General features: G+C 40.4%; 1 protein-coding gene across 1 annotated transcript in view; it reads left to right on the forward strand.

The window, feature by feature from the left end:
* fam135b (family with sequence similarity 135 member B) overlaps positions 1–16,497 on the forward strand; it is a 54,628-nt gene extending 38,131 nt beyond the window's left edge. The window contains exons 11-20 of the mRNA XM_085445429.1: positions 2,637–2,710; positions 2,791–2,945; positions 3,051–5,010; positions 10,505–10,671; positions 10,962–11,053; positions 11,142–11,239; positions 12,367–12,518; positions 12,674–12,784; positions 13,335–13,448; positions 15,616–16,497. Coding sequence (XP_085301555.1) covers positions 2,637–2,710; positions 2,791–2,945; positions 3,051–5,010; positions 10,505–10,671; positions 10,962–11,053; positions 11,142–11,239; positions 12,367–12,518; positions 12,674–12,784; positions 13,335–13,448; positions 15,616–15,821 — 3,129 coding nt within the window. The 3' untranslated portion in view covers positions 15,822–16,497. The remainder of the gene's footprint in view (positions 1–2,636; positions 2,711–2,790; positions 2,946–3,050; positions 5,011–10,504; positions 10,672–10,961; positions 11,054–11,141; positions 11,240–12,366; positions 12,519–12,673; positions 12,785–13,334; positions 13,449–15,615) is intronic.
* Positions 16,498–17,086: the final 589 nt, after the last annotated feature.

Below are 17,086 nucleotides of genomic sequence, written 5' to 3' on the forward strand. Positions count from 1 at the left end.
AGCTAACAAATAAAACCAATCCACATTATGTTCTTTAAAAAAAGATATCATATTGGGAAACATATAACCCTACTGATTAAGAGCCACGTCACTATGATAGACCTATATCAGGCCAATGATACTGATCAACTGATCCATCAATCGGGCTCTGGTACATGTCAGCTGAGAGCTGGAAGATTAATTTGAGATGCAGCTCAGCACTGTGTTCAAGTTTGTTTGTTTTTTTGTTTGTTTGTTTTTTTAAATAGGCCAGCTGATTGTAGGCCTGTGAGTTTTAAATGACTACAAGTTTAATTTATTGTAATGACGGTGGTTATCCAAATAATAAGCTAAAACATTCCTACGAATTGTAGCTCAATTATGCATGCACACACGCACATTAGCTAGCTCCGTCTTATTTTAATATCAGGCTAACCAATGGCGGTGACAACATCTTAGCCAAACTAGTAACCTTAACACACATGAAAAATAAGAAAGCAATATCATACACGTATAGTTGTAAAACCTCTTACCTCAATGTGTTTTTTTAGATTAGATGCTGAAGTCTTGTAAGCTGAAATGACTGTAGAGGTCAAACAAAGTTTGCACTGCATCTGGACGCTGTCTCCTTTTCTTCCTCTGTACACGAAAAATTCCTCCAGGTATAGCCACGGGCACGCGTCCTCCGTCTTTTCTACGTCGTTTTCATGGTTGACAGTGTTGTCCTCTGTCTCCATTTTGGCTTCTTTGTCTCCAAATCTTTCGTCTATAAAGTAGTTTATACTCCACCATTTAGCACCTCCAGACACCTGTGCCTGCTGCTGCAGCGGAGTTTATTCTTTGCTTACGTCTTAAATTGGCGCGGTTGCGATTGCACGGCCTTATTGGCTGCAAAAATGCAGACGAAAGGTTTGAATATTAATTCAAATTGTGGGCGTACTCAGTAGTGACTTTTGATTTTATAAGTAGCGAAGTAGATTACATGGTGTAAGTTGTACTCAAGTATGAGTAAAATTACACACTTGAAAAATTACTCGTAAAAGTACAAGTACCCAAAAAATTTACTTAATTACAGTAACGTGAGTATTTGTAATTCGTTACTTCCACCCCTGCTCACCACATATCCAAACCGATGTCATGACCAGCAGGTTTACAGCTGTGGCTCCAGCAAACATCAGCTGATACTAGAAATTAATATTAAAAAATTCTAACCACAGTTGATCAAGCGTAAACGTGCTGCTGTTGTTTAGCGCGACATCCGCTGGTTTCCTCTTTCTGGCACAAAGTGTGCGATAAACAAACAAAAGAGACGGGACTTGAGACAGAAAAGCCGATCAGCTGATCATTGATCAGTTTCATGATTGAAATAATAACAGGAGAGAGAGGGGAGAGAATGAGCAAACAAGAGGCAGCTGTGCAGCAAAGACACAGAATAACTCCAGCTTTGTGTCTTTTCCATTCTAGCTGAAGTTCGGGACAAACTGTGTTCCTTCTCAGCTCAATACGAAACACGTAATATTTTCCCTGAATATGAGACGATTCCGTTTTTTACGGGACGGTTGGCAACTCTACTAACCTTATGAATAAAATAAAGTTCACTATCAGTAACATCATAGCACCCACCCAGCTGTATAGAAACTCCATTATGCTAGCTAGTACGCAGTATTATTATTGTAGCTGACTGTAAAAAGTCAGCACAACGAAAATAAAACTCCACCTAAACTCTGTTTATATCTGACCCAGATAGACTGCAGGTCACAACTTCTTACCTGAATTTTAGTTCACCTGACACTCAGACCGGCGGCCTCCTCGGGTCTCTGCTCCTCCTGCCTCCCCTTTCCCTCATCCACCTGCTGGCTTCTGTGGAAGCTTCGCCATAGAAGCCACCACCAAACAACTGAGTTATTTTTACACATCTGCCAGCATCTGGCCAATCCACCACCTTTCGTTGTTTATACCGTTAAAAAAAGCAACAACAAAAAAACATCAGCCCATGAAAATGAAAAATCACCATCGGGCATACCGGGCAAATACCCAGTATGCCCGATGGCCAGTCCAGCTATGCTTACTGAATATGTGTAAGATCAGAGACAAAGGTTTAAATGATGTAATTTCATATCATGAACCCCTGATCAGTCATGTCCCATTAAATCAAGTTGTCCTTTTTTCCATGTACATAATTTATTCTGTTGTTAAATATTGAATACACTAATTTCCAATCTTGTGTAAAATGCATCAAACCTGTTGCCATTAACACAGCAGGCTTGCTGCTCCCTCTCTGAGTCCACATTTAGACTATGTTTAGTCTCATTGCTGATGCACTTGACTATTTGTGAGCTTTGAGTGTTTCAAAAGGAATCATTCAAATTATAAATGCCATTCTGGACCTCTATATCCTAAAGCTTGCTGAGCAATCTAATATGATTTCCCCTGCAGTTTCTATTAAATCACTGGGCTGTTTAATATGAAAATGTGCTACACAGTGGAGTAGCTCTCAAGCTTTTTTGTCTGTTTTTTGTGCTCATCAAATACTTGGTAAATTTTTCTTGCTTATTGAACCAAGAAATCGAACCCAACCATATGTTTGCCAGTGATCTGAGACTGAGACTGAGGCTCTTATCAAAATTAATTTGTTTGTATGTCTTTGGAAACACAAGGTCAGGAGGTTCTCTGAGGCGTACTTTTTCACCGAGCACCACAAAGAGATATCTCTGACATTTCAAGAGGAATTGTAAGTACCACCCCTGTCAGAAAGCTCATTCTGTGAGTGCAAAGAAGTATAATATTTAATATTGAATTGTCCTGATTTAGAATCAATAGACACAGCCAGATAGCTGCAGAAGTACGGAGCTCAGACTACTTGACCAAAATGCCTCCTTTACCTGTTGAGTGCCTGGACATCGATGGAGACTGGAACAGCCTGCCTATCATCTTTGAGGACAGATACGTGGAGTCTCCTCAAACACGTACTACAAAATATATATCTTCTGCTACCTGCTATTAACATATCATTACGTATTGTCTCAGGACCAAACTCTTGTTCTACAAACTGAATTTCTTTGTCTTTCCAGAGTATACATCACATGTGCCAATGCCTGCAACTGCTGATGAACAAACCAACTTAGATCTTGCCAAGAGGATTCTCGAAAGCAGCCAAGAAGCCGTATCACCAGCAGTACCCAATGACTCTCTGGGTAGTGAATGCACGGACCTGCCCTTGTATGTCTCGCTCACAGCAGACCAGAATAAGAGCGACACCAGATGTACCCAGAACATCATTCCTACTGAGGGCAGAACTGAACTTTCCGCAGCAGTGAAGGAAAACTTGACGGAAGCAGCAGAAAATCACAACCAAAATAAGGAGAGCTATAGTTCAGGAGAGATCTACGTTGCAAATAAGTCATGTGATCCTTGTAGAGGAGAGGCAATTTTGGCTCCCTCCTCAAGCTTTAGTCCCCTCACAGATTCTGCAGACAACAGTGACAAGTCTTCTCATCCTGTAACAGAAGTAATTGCCCAACTTTGTGATGCCACAAACCACAGCAAAGCAATAGAGAATGAAAACACTGAAGAGCAGCCTGACATTGCCATGCCTTTAAATCACTCAGTGGATGATGAAAGTGAGGATGTCCCTCCTATCAGTGTACCCGCTGGCTGTCCAGTAATACCACTCTTTCCGGGTGAGCTCAGAAAAGAGACGACTCATCGCGGAGGTTTGGTCGGCACCAAGGTCATGAAGCGCTCGTCCTCTGTTATTTCAGACTCTGGTATCGAGAGTGAGCCCAGCTCTGTAGCGTGGCCGGTGGAGGCCGCACTGCGAGGACGACCCCCTCTGGACTTTTCCAGCGAACGGGAGATCCCACAGCAAATAGTGTTAAATCATCCGGTGCACCGCAGCTATCTGGAAGGGCTGCAGATGGAGAGCAACGGCAGCCTTCCAAGTGGAGGTATACAGGCTTCACTTACATCAATTAGCTCTCTGCCCTATGAGGAGGATCAGCATCAGAGGCAGCTAAGCAAGCTGACCAAGTCTGTTTCTGCGCCGCAGATAAGTAGCCCAGAAGATGTAGAGGATGGCCATATGCTGCTCAACCAGGAAACAGATTGCAAGAGCTTAGTACAACATGAAGATTCATGTAGGACAAACTGTTCTTTGTACAGCAACCTGGATTCTGGACAGTCAGAATTATCACCATTAGACATGAGTTCATCATCAAATCCTGGCCATATTGTCAAGGAGAATGGGACCTCTGAAAAGTCAAACTCTCCACAGTACCTGTCAGAGACATACAGGATAAAGTCAGCGTCAAGCAGTGTTTCTGAAGTATTACTTTTACAAGAGTCTGCAGAAAGCCCTCATGTCAAGGAAAGTGCTGTTATTGGCAGCCAGAGGGAGAATACGAACAATCAAACACACATCAGTGGAGTAACCTCAGTGAAGAATGTCTTTGTCGTTGAATCGGAAACAGTGCCCTGCAGCTGTGGAAACAAACCATGTGTGCATGAAAGTGCAACAGATCAGGAGAGGATTAACACGGGAGATGAGTGCCAAAGTTTCCATCAGACCCAACTATTCGGGCCTGAGAAACATGAATGCCTAGATCCCTCACAGATACTTATAAAACCTTCATGCTTCAGTGATCTGCCCAACAGTAACAGCACCACTCAGAGGCCAAGTGACCCCTTGGGTGTGACAAACAGAGAGATAGTGTCACCTGCTGATGTAAATGGAGTATCGAGCTGTGAGAAAGCACCTTTGGACTGCCAATCGAAGGCCACCAAGATCCCTAACTCAGGACTAGCCTTTGTGAACAAGAAGATGGTGGAGGTGGTGAACATGTCAGTCTCCTGTGCCCCAACCTGCCTCCCATTTTCATCCGTCCTGAGAGACTCTCCATCTATCAGTGGAATGTCCACTCGTCAGACTACCTCACCTATCACCCATCAGCCTCTGGGCTCCTTCGGTATCATCTCCTCATCTTCACTCAGTCCCCTGAACATGGATGAAGAGACAAATGAACGAATGCTGAAGTGAGTTTTTCTTTTTCCTAACAGGCATTCTACCTCTTTGTATCCCGCTAAGTTTATTAGTACACTTACTACTTACTTTTGTGTTGCTGCTCAATACAAAAAAGATATTTTAAAGTGCAAATCACATCCAATTTACACAGAGTTTTAAGATCTATAAGCATATACAACTTTCTTGTGGTATTTACCAAGCAGTAACCTTTAGAAATGAAAAATTAAATGCATTAGCTAAGCCGGCAGGCCTAGCAATGCTTGCTAGCTTAGCTAATATATAATGTCTCATTGAAATGTGCTCAATTCTCTTTGCACTGCAAAGTAAAATAACTTTTCCCAAAGCAAACAAATAATATATGGGAATATATATGGGAATATGGGAAAAAGCAGAAATACACAAAGAATGATACACATACAATGCCAGTGCTAACAAAGAGACAAGACTTATGCTGCACTTTGGTTTGCAGAACAAGCAAGAGAATCAACAACCGCCTACTTAAAGAAGCACAAGTATATTTTCAATCTGAAGATCTTAAAACTCTGAGGTCTGAGTTGACATCACTGGCAACACCAACTCTAATCCCAACCTAACCATAATCAGTGGGAATTTGTCATATATGTTTTTTTTATGTGTTCCCTCAAGTTCTGGCAATGAGGGAATCAAGAAAAAAAAAATGGACACACTGAAAACTATTCATATTTATTCAAATAAAGGCATCTTTTACCTTTTTCTAAAAACTGTTTTAGGGTAGGACGAGGGTTAGGATTATGGTTACCACCTATGATGACTTTGGCCTAGGGTTAACTGGATGCTTCAAATAAACCTTAAACTTAGTTACCATTAAAATGTGGCATTAAACTGTTGACTTCGGTCAACACTGACCTACTGAGTAGCTGCAAATTTAAACATGTATTAACAAATGTTCTCAGTCCTATGACATCAGTTCTGTTATGCACTTTTAAAGTTCAAGGACCGATGTGATCAATTTCACAAGTTTTGAAGCGCAGTATTTAGCTTAAATGTCTGTATAACTATCTATTAAATATGTACAGTGTGTCTTGTACAACAAAGCTTGAAGACTTTCTTGATTAACACCCACCAAACACGGAAGATGGAAAAGAAAGTTGAGAATATAATGTTTTTGTTCTTTCTAAAGCTCTAGCCAATTAGTGTAAAAGTAAAGTAACCATCCTAGCAGATGTGCATCAAAATCTGTAGACATTTTTTCTGATAAATACTTGCTTGTGTCCAAAACATTGGGCTAGGGTTTGAGACTTGAGGTCATCACTATTGAGAATTTAGATCTCAGGGGGTTATGGTGGGCTGGATTTATGTTCAGGGTTCCTTTCTCAATTGGGTGTCAATAAAAAATTTTTTCTAAAATTTAGCTCAATTTCTGAAGGAAAATGTTGTGTTATTTGAGTGTTATCATCATCCACACCAGCTGCAGGAAACAAGGCAGTGATTCTTGAGATAAGGGACAAAACATGTCTGGCAGATAAAACCCCAATTTTGTGGTTAAAAATATGCATACAAGTGTTAACCCAACTGCCTAAAAGACAAACCAAGGCAATGTTTATACAACAAAACTATGATTTTGCATTTTTTATAAATATATATTTATTTTAAATGGTACAGTACATTACCAGTACCTTAAAAATCCATTGTCCAGAAGCAGGTGTGATAATATTAAAATACAGAAAAATTTTTTTAAAGTAATGTAAAATTAAACATCATGGCTCTCGTCACTAAGTATTTAAGTCAATACCTTATATAATATCAAAATATGCAATTGAAACTTTATTTTTAAATATTTTTTAAGTGATTAAAATCGTGTCCAGAGTTTTTGTCAACACCATCAGATTTTTTTAAAAGTACAAAAAATCAGGAATTATTGTGGGTGGCTTACACTCTGAGGACCCCTTTACCACTTCCTGTTTGATACACATGCCATGAGGTCACTGCTGTGATAATTTGTTTGTTTTTATTTCATTTATTGCACACCTTTCTGATAAAACTCTGTGTCACAACCATAGTGCGTCAACACCAAAGTCGATGTAATTAATTATTTTTTTTGTAAAAACAGCCTCATTTAGGTAGATTGTAGAGGCCATCAGCAAATGATGAAAAACAAGATGGCTTCTGTCAGATAAACATGTGTTATGAGAGAAAGTCGGGTATTTTGTCAACACCATCAGATGTCAACACCATCAGGACTTTTGTCTGACCCTTTTTCTAATGGTGTTGACAAATGTCACAAAAGTGTTCTATTCACCATTTATATTAAGTTATTTTTTACTAATATTTCAGTCATATTACTTCTTGTGTGTTTTACTGATATTTCTGCTTCACAGATGTGTCAAATATTATCAAATTTGCCTTATCTTGAATCTCATTGTTCATGTATACATTATTAATCCTGTAGAGGAATGCAGAGGAAAATGCTTAGTCCTCTGCATTTAACCCATTCACTCAGTGATGCAGTGGGCAGCTACCAATCCAGGATAGCCTCTGTTCATTGGATTTGAACGCCCAACCTTTCAATCATGTGGCATCTACTGAGCTAGCTGTGCCCCGAGAGTTGGTCTTTAAGTGATGATGCTTCCTGCTTCCGGGCCCACACTACTCTTATAGCCTGTTGTGCTGTTAAAATTTTTAATGCTTTTTATCTTGTTCTATTACATCTGAACAAGCCCCTAAAAACAGCCAGTGATCACTGCCAGCCTAACCATCGGGAATCCTCACGTTAACCTTTATCAAGTGGTAAAAAGTTAGCATTCATCCTCCAGCTTCACTGTGTTTATGTTATGCTAACACAGCTGTGTCGCTAGCGATCACGTAGCACATCACTATATACTAGCTAGCCCAACTTCAGTAACCTGACAATAGTCACTGCTGTTTAGTTTTCTGTCTCCCTTTATGTTGGAAGTGGTAGCAGAGCTGGTGTATCATGTTCAGGTGGAAACAAGCAATCTAACTTCTAACTCTGTTAAATTTCATATATTCTGTTTTCATGGATGCCTGGATGTTACACCTGGTAGAGCCACACACTGATCATTTTATTAAAGATGAAAGAATTTAGACAGTTTGTAACTCTCAGTGATGCCGCAGAGTTCCAAAGTCAAAGGAACTCTGAACCATCAAACTTAATGGCCGGATAGCATTTCTATTGCTTAATGCATAATTGTGTTGTGAATATTCATCCTTAATCTGTGAAAAAGCATAAGGTTCAGAAAAATTATAGTAATTACAAAATGGTACATTTCAGGCTAGAATAGCAAAGGTGAACCTGTCAGTAGAGGAACGAAAGAGAAGGAACAGGGATGATCAAAAAAGAAAGAGAGAAAAAATTAACAGCCAGCCTGAGTTGAAGAAAGAGTTTCTCATAAAGGAAAGGGAAAGATGGAGAAATAGAGTGAAAGAGGGAAAAATAAAGAACACCAGTGATCTGAAAGGAAGAGAAAAAAGTCAGAAGAGAAGGTTTTGGAAACAAGCACAGAGACAAAAGGAGAGAAAGTCCAGCAGGGTCTAAACACACAACCACAGAGAACTTTAGGAATCAAGGAGTAGTAGGCAGCTACTTGCTGGTGAACTATTAAGATGTAGAACTTGACATGTGCAAAAGCAGAATTGTTATGATGTGTCTTGTGATATTACAAAGGTTGTTAAGGTTTAATTGTCATTTTGAAAGAAATAATATCTTGTTTTCTACTAGAGTGTCACCACCGTCAGCACCTTGTCAACTCCATAATATGGAGTTTTTGTTTATTTTTCTCTTTTGGAGAACCATATATTTTCCTCCCTCATGATCTTCCAATAAAAATACATAATTTTCTCAATAAATGTGTAATTTGCATGCTGCTTAATATGACTGTTTCTTATACAGATTAAATACAAGCTTCTGAAAATATGTATGACTGTAACTCTAACAATAAAAAGCCAAAACAATCTTACTTTTAAATGTGGTATAATTACTTTGAAAACCTATGTGCATAAACAATAGAATAGAGAAGCTGCTAATAAGATAAGATAAGATAAGATAAGATAAGATAAGATAAGATGACCTTTAATAGTCCCACAGGTGGGAAATTTGTTTTGTTACAGCAAAAGTGCAAAGTTATGTAGCAGAAATTAGAAAACACTGGAATGCAATAAAATAAAATAAAATACTATATACAATAGAATAAAATAGAATAGAATAAAATAATATATACAACAGAATAAAATAGAATACAAATGCTATTTACAACTGAGTAAGAAAAGTAATTGTCAAAATAGCTGCAACAACTTCATTTAAAATATATATTTTTGCATTTCTTTGTGTCTGACGGTGTTGACTAAACGTTGCACTTCTCCAGCAAAAACATAAATTATTAAAAACTGTTACACCTGGGAGATTGTACCAAAACATGGTGAGACAGACAAAACTTTGTGTAACAATTATATGTAAATGTGTTTTTGAAAAATCAAAAAATATATTTTAGAAAATTAAAACCTGTTTTGTCCCTAATCTCAGGAATCACTGAAGGCCAAAACATGAGGGGTTTACATGGGTTTTGGGAGATGACTCCTGACATCTGGTGCAGTAGCTGGCAGTTACTCATGCTTGGAAAGTCAAGCATAACAAAATGAAACGAGGGCAAATATGAAGCAAGGAAGCCAAAACGAGGTGAAATTCCTCCTGAATGTATTAAGTCACATCAAAGAGTACACAGACAAATCCATCACGATAAGCTGGAGGTACACTAACTTGAATCGGATTGGCTTTGACTTCTGCATGACTGTAATCTGAAACCTGGCAGAATGACAGAGTAATAAAACTTTTGAGCAGCTTACTGGTTAGTCTGAGACTTCTGTTAAGCAACACGGGCTTGCTCAAGAAGTGGGCAGCATGAGCAATGTAAATTCTGAAAATTGAATGTAGGTTGTCTATTATATTTGGGCCACACGGCGAAAGCTGTAGGAGTAATTCACTTTTTGGAAAATGAAACATTCATCAACTTGTCTCTAAGGCAGCGGTAGACAATTAGGTTTTCCCAACGGGCTGCAAGTGAGATACTGGGACTGTTGTGGAGGACTGTCCCAGTAGGCTGGACTCAGTTCTGCTTAATATCAATTTTATCTTTTTATAAGACTACTGGCGCGACCCTCCACATCTCATGTGGCCCCTTGGGGAAATTAATTTGCCACCCCTGCTCTAAGGTCTACATGCCAACCCTAAACTCAGGCCTAAGTTTAAAGCTAGGCAATTATAGTATATAATTTTAAAAAAAATATTATTAAACTATTCTCTCCAGTGTTTACAGTCAAGAGTCATAAAAATGAATCATTCTGTCACACATGAAAAAGTAGCCACATTTTGCCCTTTTAAGACTAGATTACAATTAGAACGTATGATGGCTGAGACAGCAAAGGGTTAAAGGCTTAAATCAGCTCATATCTCATTAGCTTAAAATTGTTCAGTATAAGTTTAGTAATATAATATCACATTTTTTTCTCCAGTTTCTACAAAGCCAAAGAGGAGCTGTTCAAAGAGTTGAGCTTCCAGGCCAGCTTGTACAGCGACCTCCCGCTCCTGGCATCAGATCTCCCCTACTTCCCTCCTGAAGAGGATGATGAGGAGTTTGATGACGGCATACACCTGGTGGTGTGCGTCCATGGGCTTGATGGTGAGGCTGCACATTTAAAAAATGTTCTGCTTCGCTGCGATCCAGTTCCACGTCTGCATTGCACTGACACATCCATAACTTTCTGTACAGCCTTTCATATCATTCCCTATTAGCATTGTAAATGTAATATAGCCTGATAAAGCCCTACAACTTTATTACACTGCACTGTGCAGTCTGTGAATACTAATTCCCTGAAACTCATTTCAGGTTAACTTTTAAATGTTTATCGAACATGCTTAATAAAAGCAGAGCTACAAACTTTGTGTGTCTGTTTCGTCACCTGCTTCTAGGAAACAGTGCTGACCTTCGTCTTGTGAAGACTTTCATAGAGCTGGGATTGCCAGGATCCAGGCTCGACTTCCTCATGTCTGAGAGGAACCAGGTACATTTGACAGTGACGGGAGCAAAACTGTGAAAGTGTGCTTCGAGGCAATTTGCAGAGCGCTGACAGCCTTGCTTTTCTCCCGTAGGCCGACACGTTTGCAGACTTCGACGCCATGACGGACAGGCTGCTGGATGAAATCATTCAGCACATCCAGCTCTACAATCTCACCATAGGCAGGATCAGGTCAGTCGGCCAGGTTTAACACGCTGCAGCGTGCCCATTATTGACACATTTCATTTTGATTGGATATTAAACCTCTTAATATCCACTAGCTTGCTGGTGAACCCCCTAAGGGCAGAGATAGGGTGCAAATACATTCAAGTGACTTTTCAAACAAGCCTGCTTCCAGAAATTAGAATATATCACCCTTCAAGTTGAGTTTGTAGTTTCATTTTGGTCTTACAGTTCCTCTGCTAGAAGATTCTCATGTGGGAAGTCATTTGAGGTTAAGGGAAACCAGTAAAGGACCAGCCTGAGCAGTATTCAGTCCAGTCAGCAGATGGCAGCAGAGACTTGGCTCTGATTCTTCTGTGGAAGTCTTAACTTCGGAGAATGACAGCTCCGTCATAATGTATAGACTCAAAATGGATAAGTGGCAGAAAACAGATGAAAAGCTCTTATCATACCGTGCCAATAAGCTTGTGACTTTCACATGATAGACTGCGCTGCTTTATGCAGCACTGTGCTGCCTAGTTCCAATCAAATTAAGCTATTCATCTTCCCGCTTAATTGCCCTCAATGTGACAATTTATTTCTTTGTGAGAGTTTCTGCCCAAGTTTCTTAACTCTCTTTTTATTGTGGCGTATTCTCTGGGGAGCGAGTATCAAAGACAAAAGGCAATGGAGTGCCGCAACAGCATCTGGTTCTTTCCACATTACCTCTATATTTAGTTTGGGAGCAGACAGATGAGAAGGAGCAGGGATGGAGATGAGGGATTGTGGGTAGAGCCGCAACAGTACAGTAATTAAACTAAGTGACAGACATAGCTTGATGAATCTAATATTTCCCACTGCTGGGAAGCTGCTATTAATTCGTGCGGTTTGTCCTCTATGTTCGCATCAATAAGTTGTCATTGCCTTTGAGGATGTTTAAACATTTAGCAAGTTAATGAATTTTCTGTAATCACCGCATGCTGCAGCAGGAATCTCCAAATAGCTTCCGCTGCAACCCGTTCCTGCTTCCAGAGGAATCTACCAAAGCTATCGGGCAGTGTCGTAGGTCAGCAGCGTTGGAGGCATTTTTTTTTTCCCAGCCGCCCACTCATGCTGCAAGTTCCTCTCTCTGAAAGTTGTTTGTCTTCGGCCAACAGCTTCATCGGCCACTCTCTGGGGAACATCATCATCCGCTCGGTGCTGACGAGGCCTCGCTTCCGCTGCTATTTGCCCAAACTGCACACTTTCCTCTCGTTGTCAGGGCCACACTTGGGAACGCTGTACAACAACAGCACACTGGTCAGCACAGGTGAGGCCACGGCTCGTCTCCTGGAAGAAGGCAGAGCGCTGCATGTTTCGCGCCTCTCAGCAGCGTATTGTCTTTTGTCTAAGAATATCATCCATACTGCTCAGCTACTGTGATGCATGTGGAGTCCTGATTCGGTGTGTGTGTGTTTTGCTTAGGTTTGTGGTTAATGCAGAAGCTGAAAAAATCCGGATCGTTGCTGCAGCTCACCTTCAGAGATCACGTTGATCCACGGAAAACGTTCCTCTATCTCCTGAGTCAGAAACCAGGTACGGCTTGAAAGCGGCTGAGATCCGAAACAGAGGCTGCGTGTTGACGGCCCCACTTTACAGACTGTTGCTTGAAAGGCAGGCTGTTCAAATATTAATGAAAATGTTGTCATCTTGTCTTTTTTTTGTCAAATTTCTGTACGTGTCAGCTCGCTAACACTCAAACCCCTGCCAGCGAGCTGCAAGAGGCCTGTGAGAGGCCTCCCCACTGTGTGAGTGGAACAAAGCAGTCGTTTGTCACACAGGCTTGAAGAAGATAAGCCTGAAAACGCTTTCCCCCCCCCCCCCCTCTCTACAGCTGTGGCAGGCTGACAAAGTGATCCAAACCCTGTCATTGGAAACCCACCAGTGCACTCTCTTAAAAGCACACAGAGAGGAGACTAGAGAGAGAGAGAAAAAAAAAAACACAGCTTTATCGTATCAAGGCCTGTCATTGTGCTTTGTGATTGTACTTTGCATTTTACCACCAATTCAATCCTTTACCCTGTCTTGCCCTCCTTCTCTCTACTCTGTGCTGTCTCCTTTACTTGCGTCTTTCATGTCCTTGTAGGGCTCCAGTTCTTCAAGAACGTTGTGCTAGTGGCGTCTCCGCAGGACCGCTACGTTCCTTTTCACTCTGCCAGAATAGAGATGTGCAAAACTGCTCTCAAAGATAGAACCACAGGTGAACAATCCAGCTGTCATCACTTCAGCTCATATTTGTATTTCAATAGTTTCTATCTGGATATCTGGGCACCTGGGGACCTTGTCGTCCACATTATTTTAGCACACTTGTTTGTTCCTAGAATGACATTTTACATTATTCACGAAAGGAGCGTGCCTCACATAACAGCAGGTAAGACTGTGTCCCCTTCTCTCCTCTAACACTGCAGGTTAATAGGGAAGACTTGGCAGAACAGTGTCATAAAAACAGCAATTACATATTCTGATCGCCTCGGGTTCAGAGTTTGAGTTGGAGTTAGAGTTGATGGTGTCATCGATGACTTAAACGCCAGAAGGTTACTTAGTCACACTTTTTCTCATTTCATGCCATCCCTGTTGAGTTAAAATAAGATATAGGAATGCTTTACTTTTGTTTTACGTATGTCTGGGTCTAGAACACCCACATGCAAAACCTTTTAAGGGCTTCATCAGTGATGAGTCCAGCCTTTGCTCTCAACACTGACCTTATTATTTGGAGAGAAGCAAAAAAAGTACCTCTTTGGAAAATAGCCTCAACAGATTTTTATATGTGTCAGTGAGAATTATTCCTCTCTTTGTCCATGGATTGCCAAGACTTTATGGAATAATGAAAAAAAAATCTTATACCATACATTTAGGGTCGGGGTTATCAGTGGTTATAGATGGTTAGCAGAAGACCTGTAACTGTGCTAGTGTAGGCCAAATACATTCACTGATGTATCATCTTCTAGTTTTATATGTTTCTTAGTCATCCAGGTCAGGGTTTAAAAAAAGAAAGGAACTGGACCGTTCATCCAAGGCTATGTCCACACGTACATGGGTAGTTTTGAAAACGCTGACACCCAGGCTTCTAGACTTCTGATTGGCCAACATTTCGTTTTTAGCGTTTACATGTGGACAGAGTTTTGTTTTGTTTTTTCAAAACGAAAACGGAAAATCTCAGTTTTCAAAAATATCCGTGTGCATGTGGACGTAGCGCAAGAGACTTCTTCAGATTTAAAAACCAAAAGGTGGAGAGTTCAAGGTGGTCTTGAGGGTCGTTGATCCACTATTGATCATGTGAGCTAAGGTGTGAAAACAGGCGCAAGTTGTTAACGTCACCAGGAGTTAAGGGTTAAATCACTGCGAGACCTTAAGGTAACTAGAGGCAAAGTGTGAATACGGGTAAAATGCCTGGAAAGAGATCTCAAGACTGCATGGTAGGTAGCTGATAGCTGGTGTTGTAAGCCACAAGCTCTGTTTAACCCCCACAGGGAGGTAAATACCTGGCACTCTGCACCTTTTGTTTTTAGAAATCAAGAAACCTTGAATGAGAAGTGAAATGTCCTTAAAACATCAAGCCGTCAGCTCTTAAAACATCTACTAGTTTGTATAAAAACCGTTAAGCATGTGGCTAAATATGAATGCATCGCCTGATGACGTCTTTAACAAATTCATTTGCTTTCATTTATAAACCTCTGGACTTTAACAGCTCAGATTTAGCAACTTCTTCTAAATTTCTACCCATATGGAAAACTTAAGTCATACATATCTGTGCAGACACTCTGAACTGATCCTGCCACCCATGTTCCACACATGACATGGTTGGGGGGGTTGGCATGACATTTTTAGTTTTACAGGAGATTAGGCTCTAGGGTGTTGTATGGCAACCAGCCAAGACTCTAGGAAGTCATTGCACTGGGGCAAAAAACAGTCTGGCTCACCAGCACCTGTACATGCCTCATGCAACGTTGGGCAAAAATCCCAGTAAGGGTAAACACTCTGCAATGGCAAAACTTTGCACTCATCAGAGATTTCAAAAAAAGTGGAACGGAAGTATGTTGCAGTAAGTATGCAAATCAGAAAAATTGACAAGAATTATTGTTATTATGGGGTGTATGTTTCATGTTTCTTATTAAGGTCGTTTAGATGGTGGTGATGTTCTGCACTGCGTTATATTTAGAAGCTTTCCTAATTTTATACCCACTCTATCAACATGAAAAAGTAAGTTTCTCCATAGAATATCTGGCATTTGTTGACCAAACAAAAACAGCTGATGAATCACTAATGAATCTAACTGTGGCCCTAAGTTTTAACACTTGAATATGGATAAGACATCATGCACGTAGGAGGACACGCTATTACTTTCCTTTTTTTTCCTCGCACTGAAGGGCCCGTGTACACCGAGATGATCAACAACCTCCTGCAGCCACTCGTAGAAGCTAAAGAGTGCCGCCTGATCCGCCAGAATGTGTTCCACGCTCTACCCAACACAGCCAACACGCTGATCGGCCGCGCCGCCCACATCGCCGTCTTGGACTCTGAGCTATTCCTGGAGAAGTTCTTCTTAGTGGCAGGACTCAACTACTTCAAGTAAAGGTGCTCCTACTGCAGGCTTGCTGGACCGATCTGAATGGTGGATAAAGGAGTATAAAGGAAGGGGATGAGGTCATTTTACCCTGTACAATAGATGTAATGTATATATTTCCTGGTATCCAAGAGGCCAGATTTGTATATCCCATTTGTTAGGATGGTTAGCAGCTGTTAATAAAGGATTGGTATATTGTGACTGTTTAAACCGCTAACTCAGAAGTCTGAGTTTGATGTGTAGCCAGTCAAAGCAAAACATCTGACATCGATGACAGGATTGATTGTAGATGTTTTGTCGGCCTTATGAATAACCTCTCAGCCAGAACACTAACAGATGCTAATTGTGGTTTAAAGCATTTACTTTCTTTCCCTTTAGAGTTGGTTTAGAGCCTTTGCTATCGCTGGTTGATTGAATTCTTCTTTAAGGGTTACACTAATGATAGTCTTACACTATCCTTACAAGGCAATAGATGCATAGCATTTATGTCCTTGATTGTACATGAAGTATTTTGTTGTACGAAACATAGATGTTCATTTATACAGAAATGACTATATTGTTTAAAATTATTTATTTTTTACCTGCTTATGTTATTTACAGTGTAAGTAGTCCGTCTACATTTAAGTCTCTGTGTGTAATTATCATCAAATGTGTCAAATGAAAAGTAAAAAGTGTGTTGTCTGTATGTTTATCTGTACATCTCAAAAAATCTTGCTGTCCATGACTAGCTAAGTGTTAGGCTACAACAAACGTTTGCATAGAAGTGTGCAGCAAAGTATATTTGATAAGAAATGATCCTACCTGCTGTGATAGCATTTACTTTGTAATTGTGTTTTTGTACTGACTTAGTAACAGATTAACAAGATTCAGGATTGGACCATTTGCTAAGCCCCACCTCCCCTTAGTTACCATCGTGCCACCTGTCGAGCTTTTCAGCCTCTTAAGGCCCTTATGCAATCTAGAATGATACCCCTCCAACCTGCAGTAATGTTTACATTACTAAAATGTGATGTCAGACCTAAGTAGACAAAAGCAGACCTGTCACTGCTCCTGGATTTTTCAGCGTTAGCTAGCTAACCAATCAAGCTAATCTCAGCTACTTGACTATCATACCTCTGTTTGACTTTGTTGCCTGCAATTTTTCCTTTTTTAAGCTGAATTTAGACATAACATAGCTTTATTTGCATGATTTTTATGACGTTTGCATGACGTTTTGGGTTATGTTGGTTGGGGAAGCCAACATCCCAAAATGTGTTAGACAGCGCACAAAGGAA

This window comes from Copadichromis virginalis, linkage group LG22 (genome assembly GCF_057382275.1).
Source record: "Copadichromis virginalis isolate Kocher_CV1m ecotype Utaka linkage group LG22, C_Virginalis_male_GT1.1, whole genome shotgun sequence".
NCBI classification, from domain to species: domain Eukaryota; kingdom Metazoa; phylum Chordata; class Actinopteri; order Cichliformes; family Cichlidae; genus Copadichromis; species Copadichromis virginalis.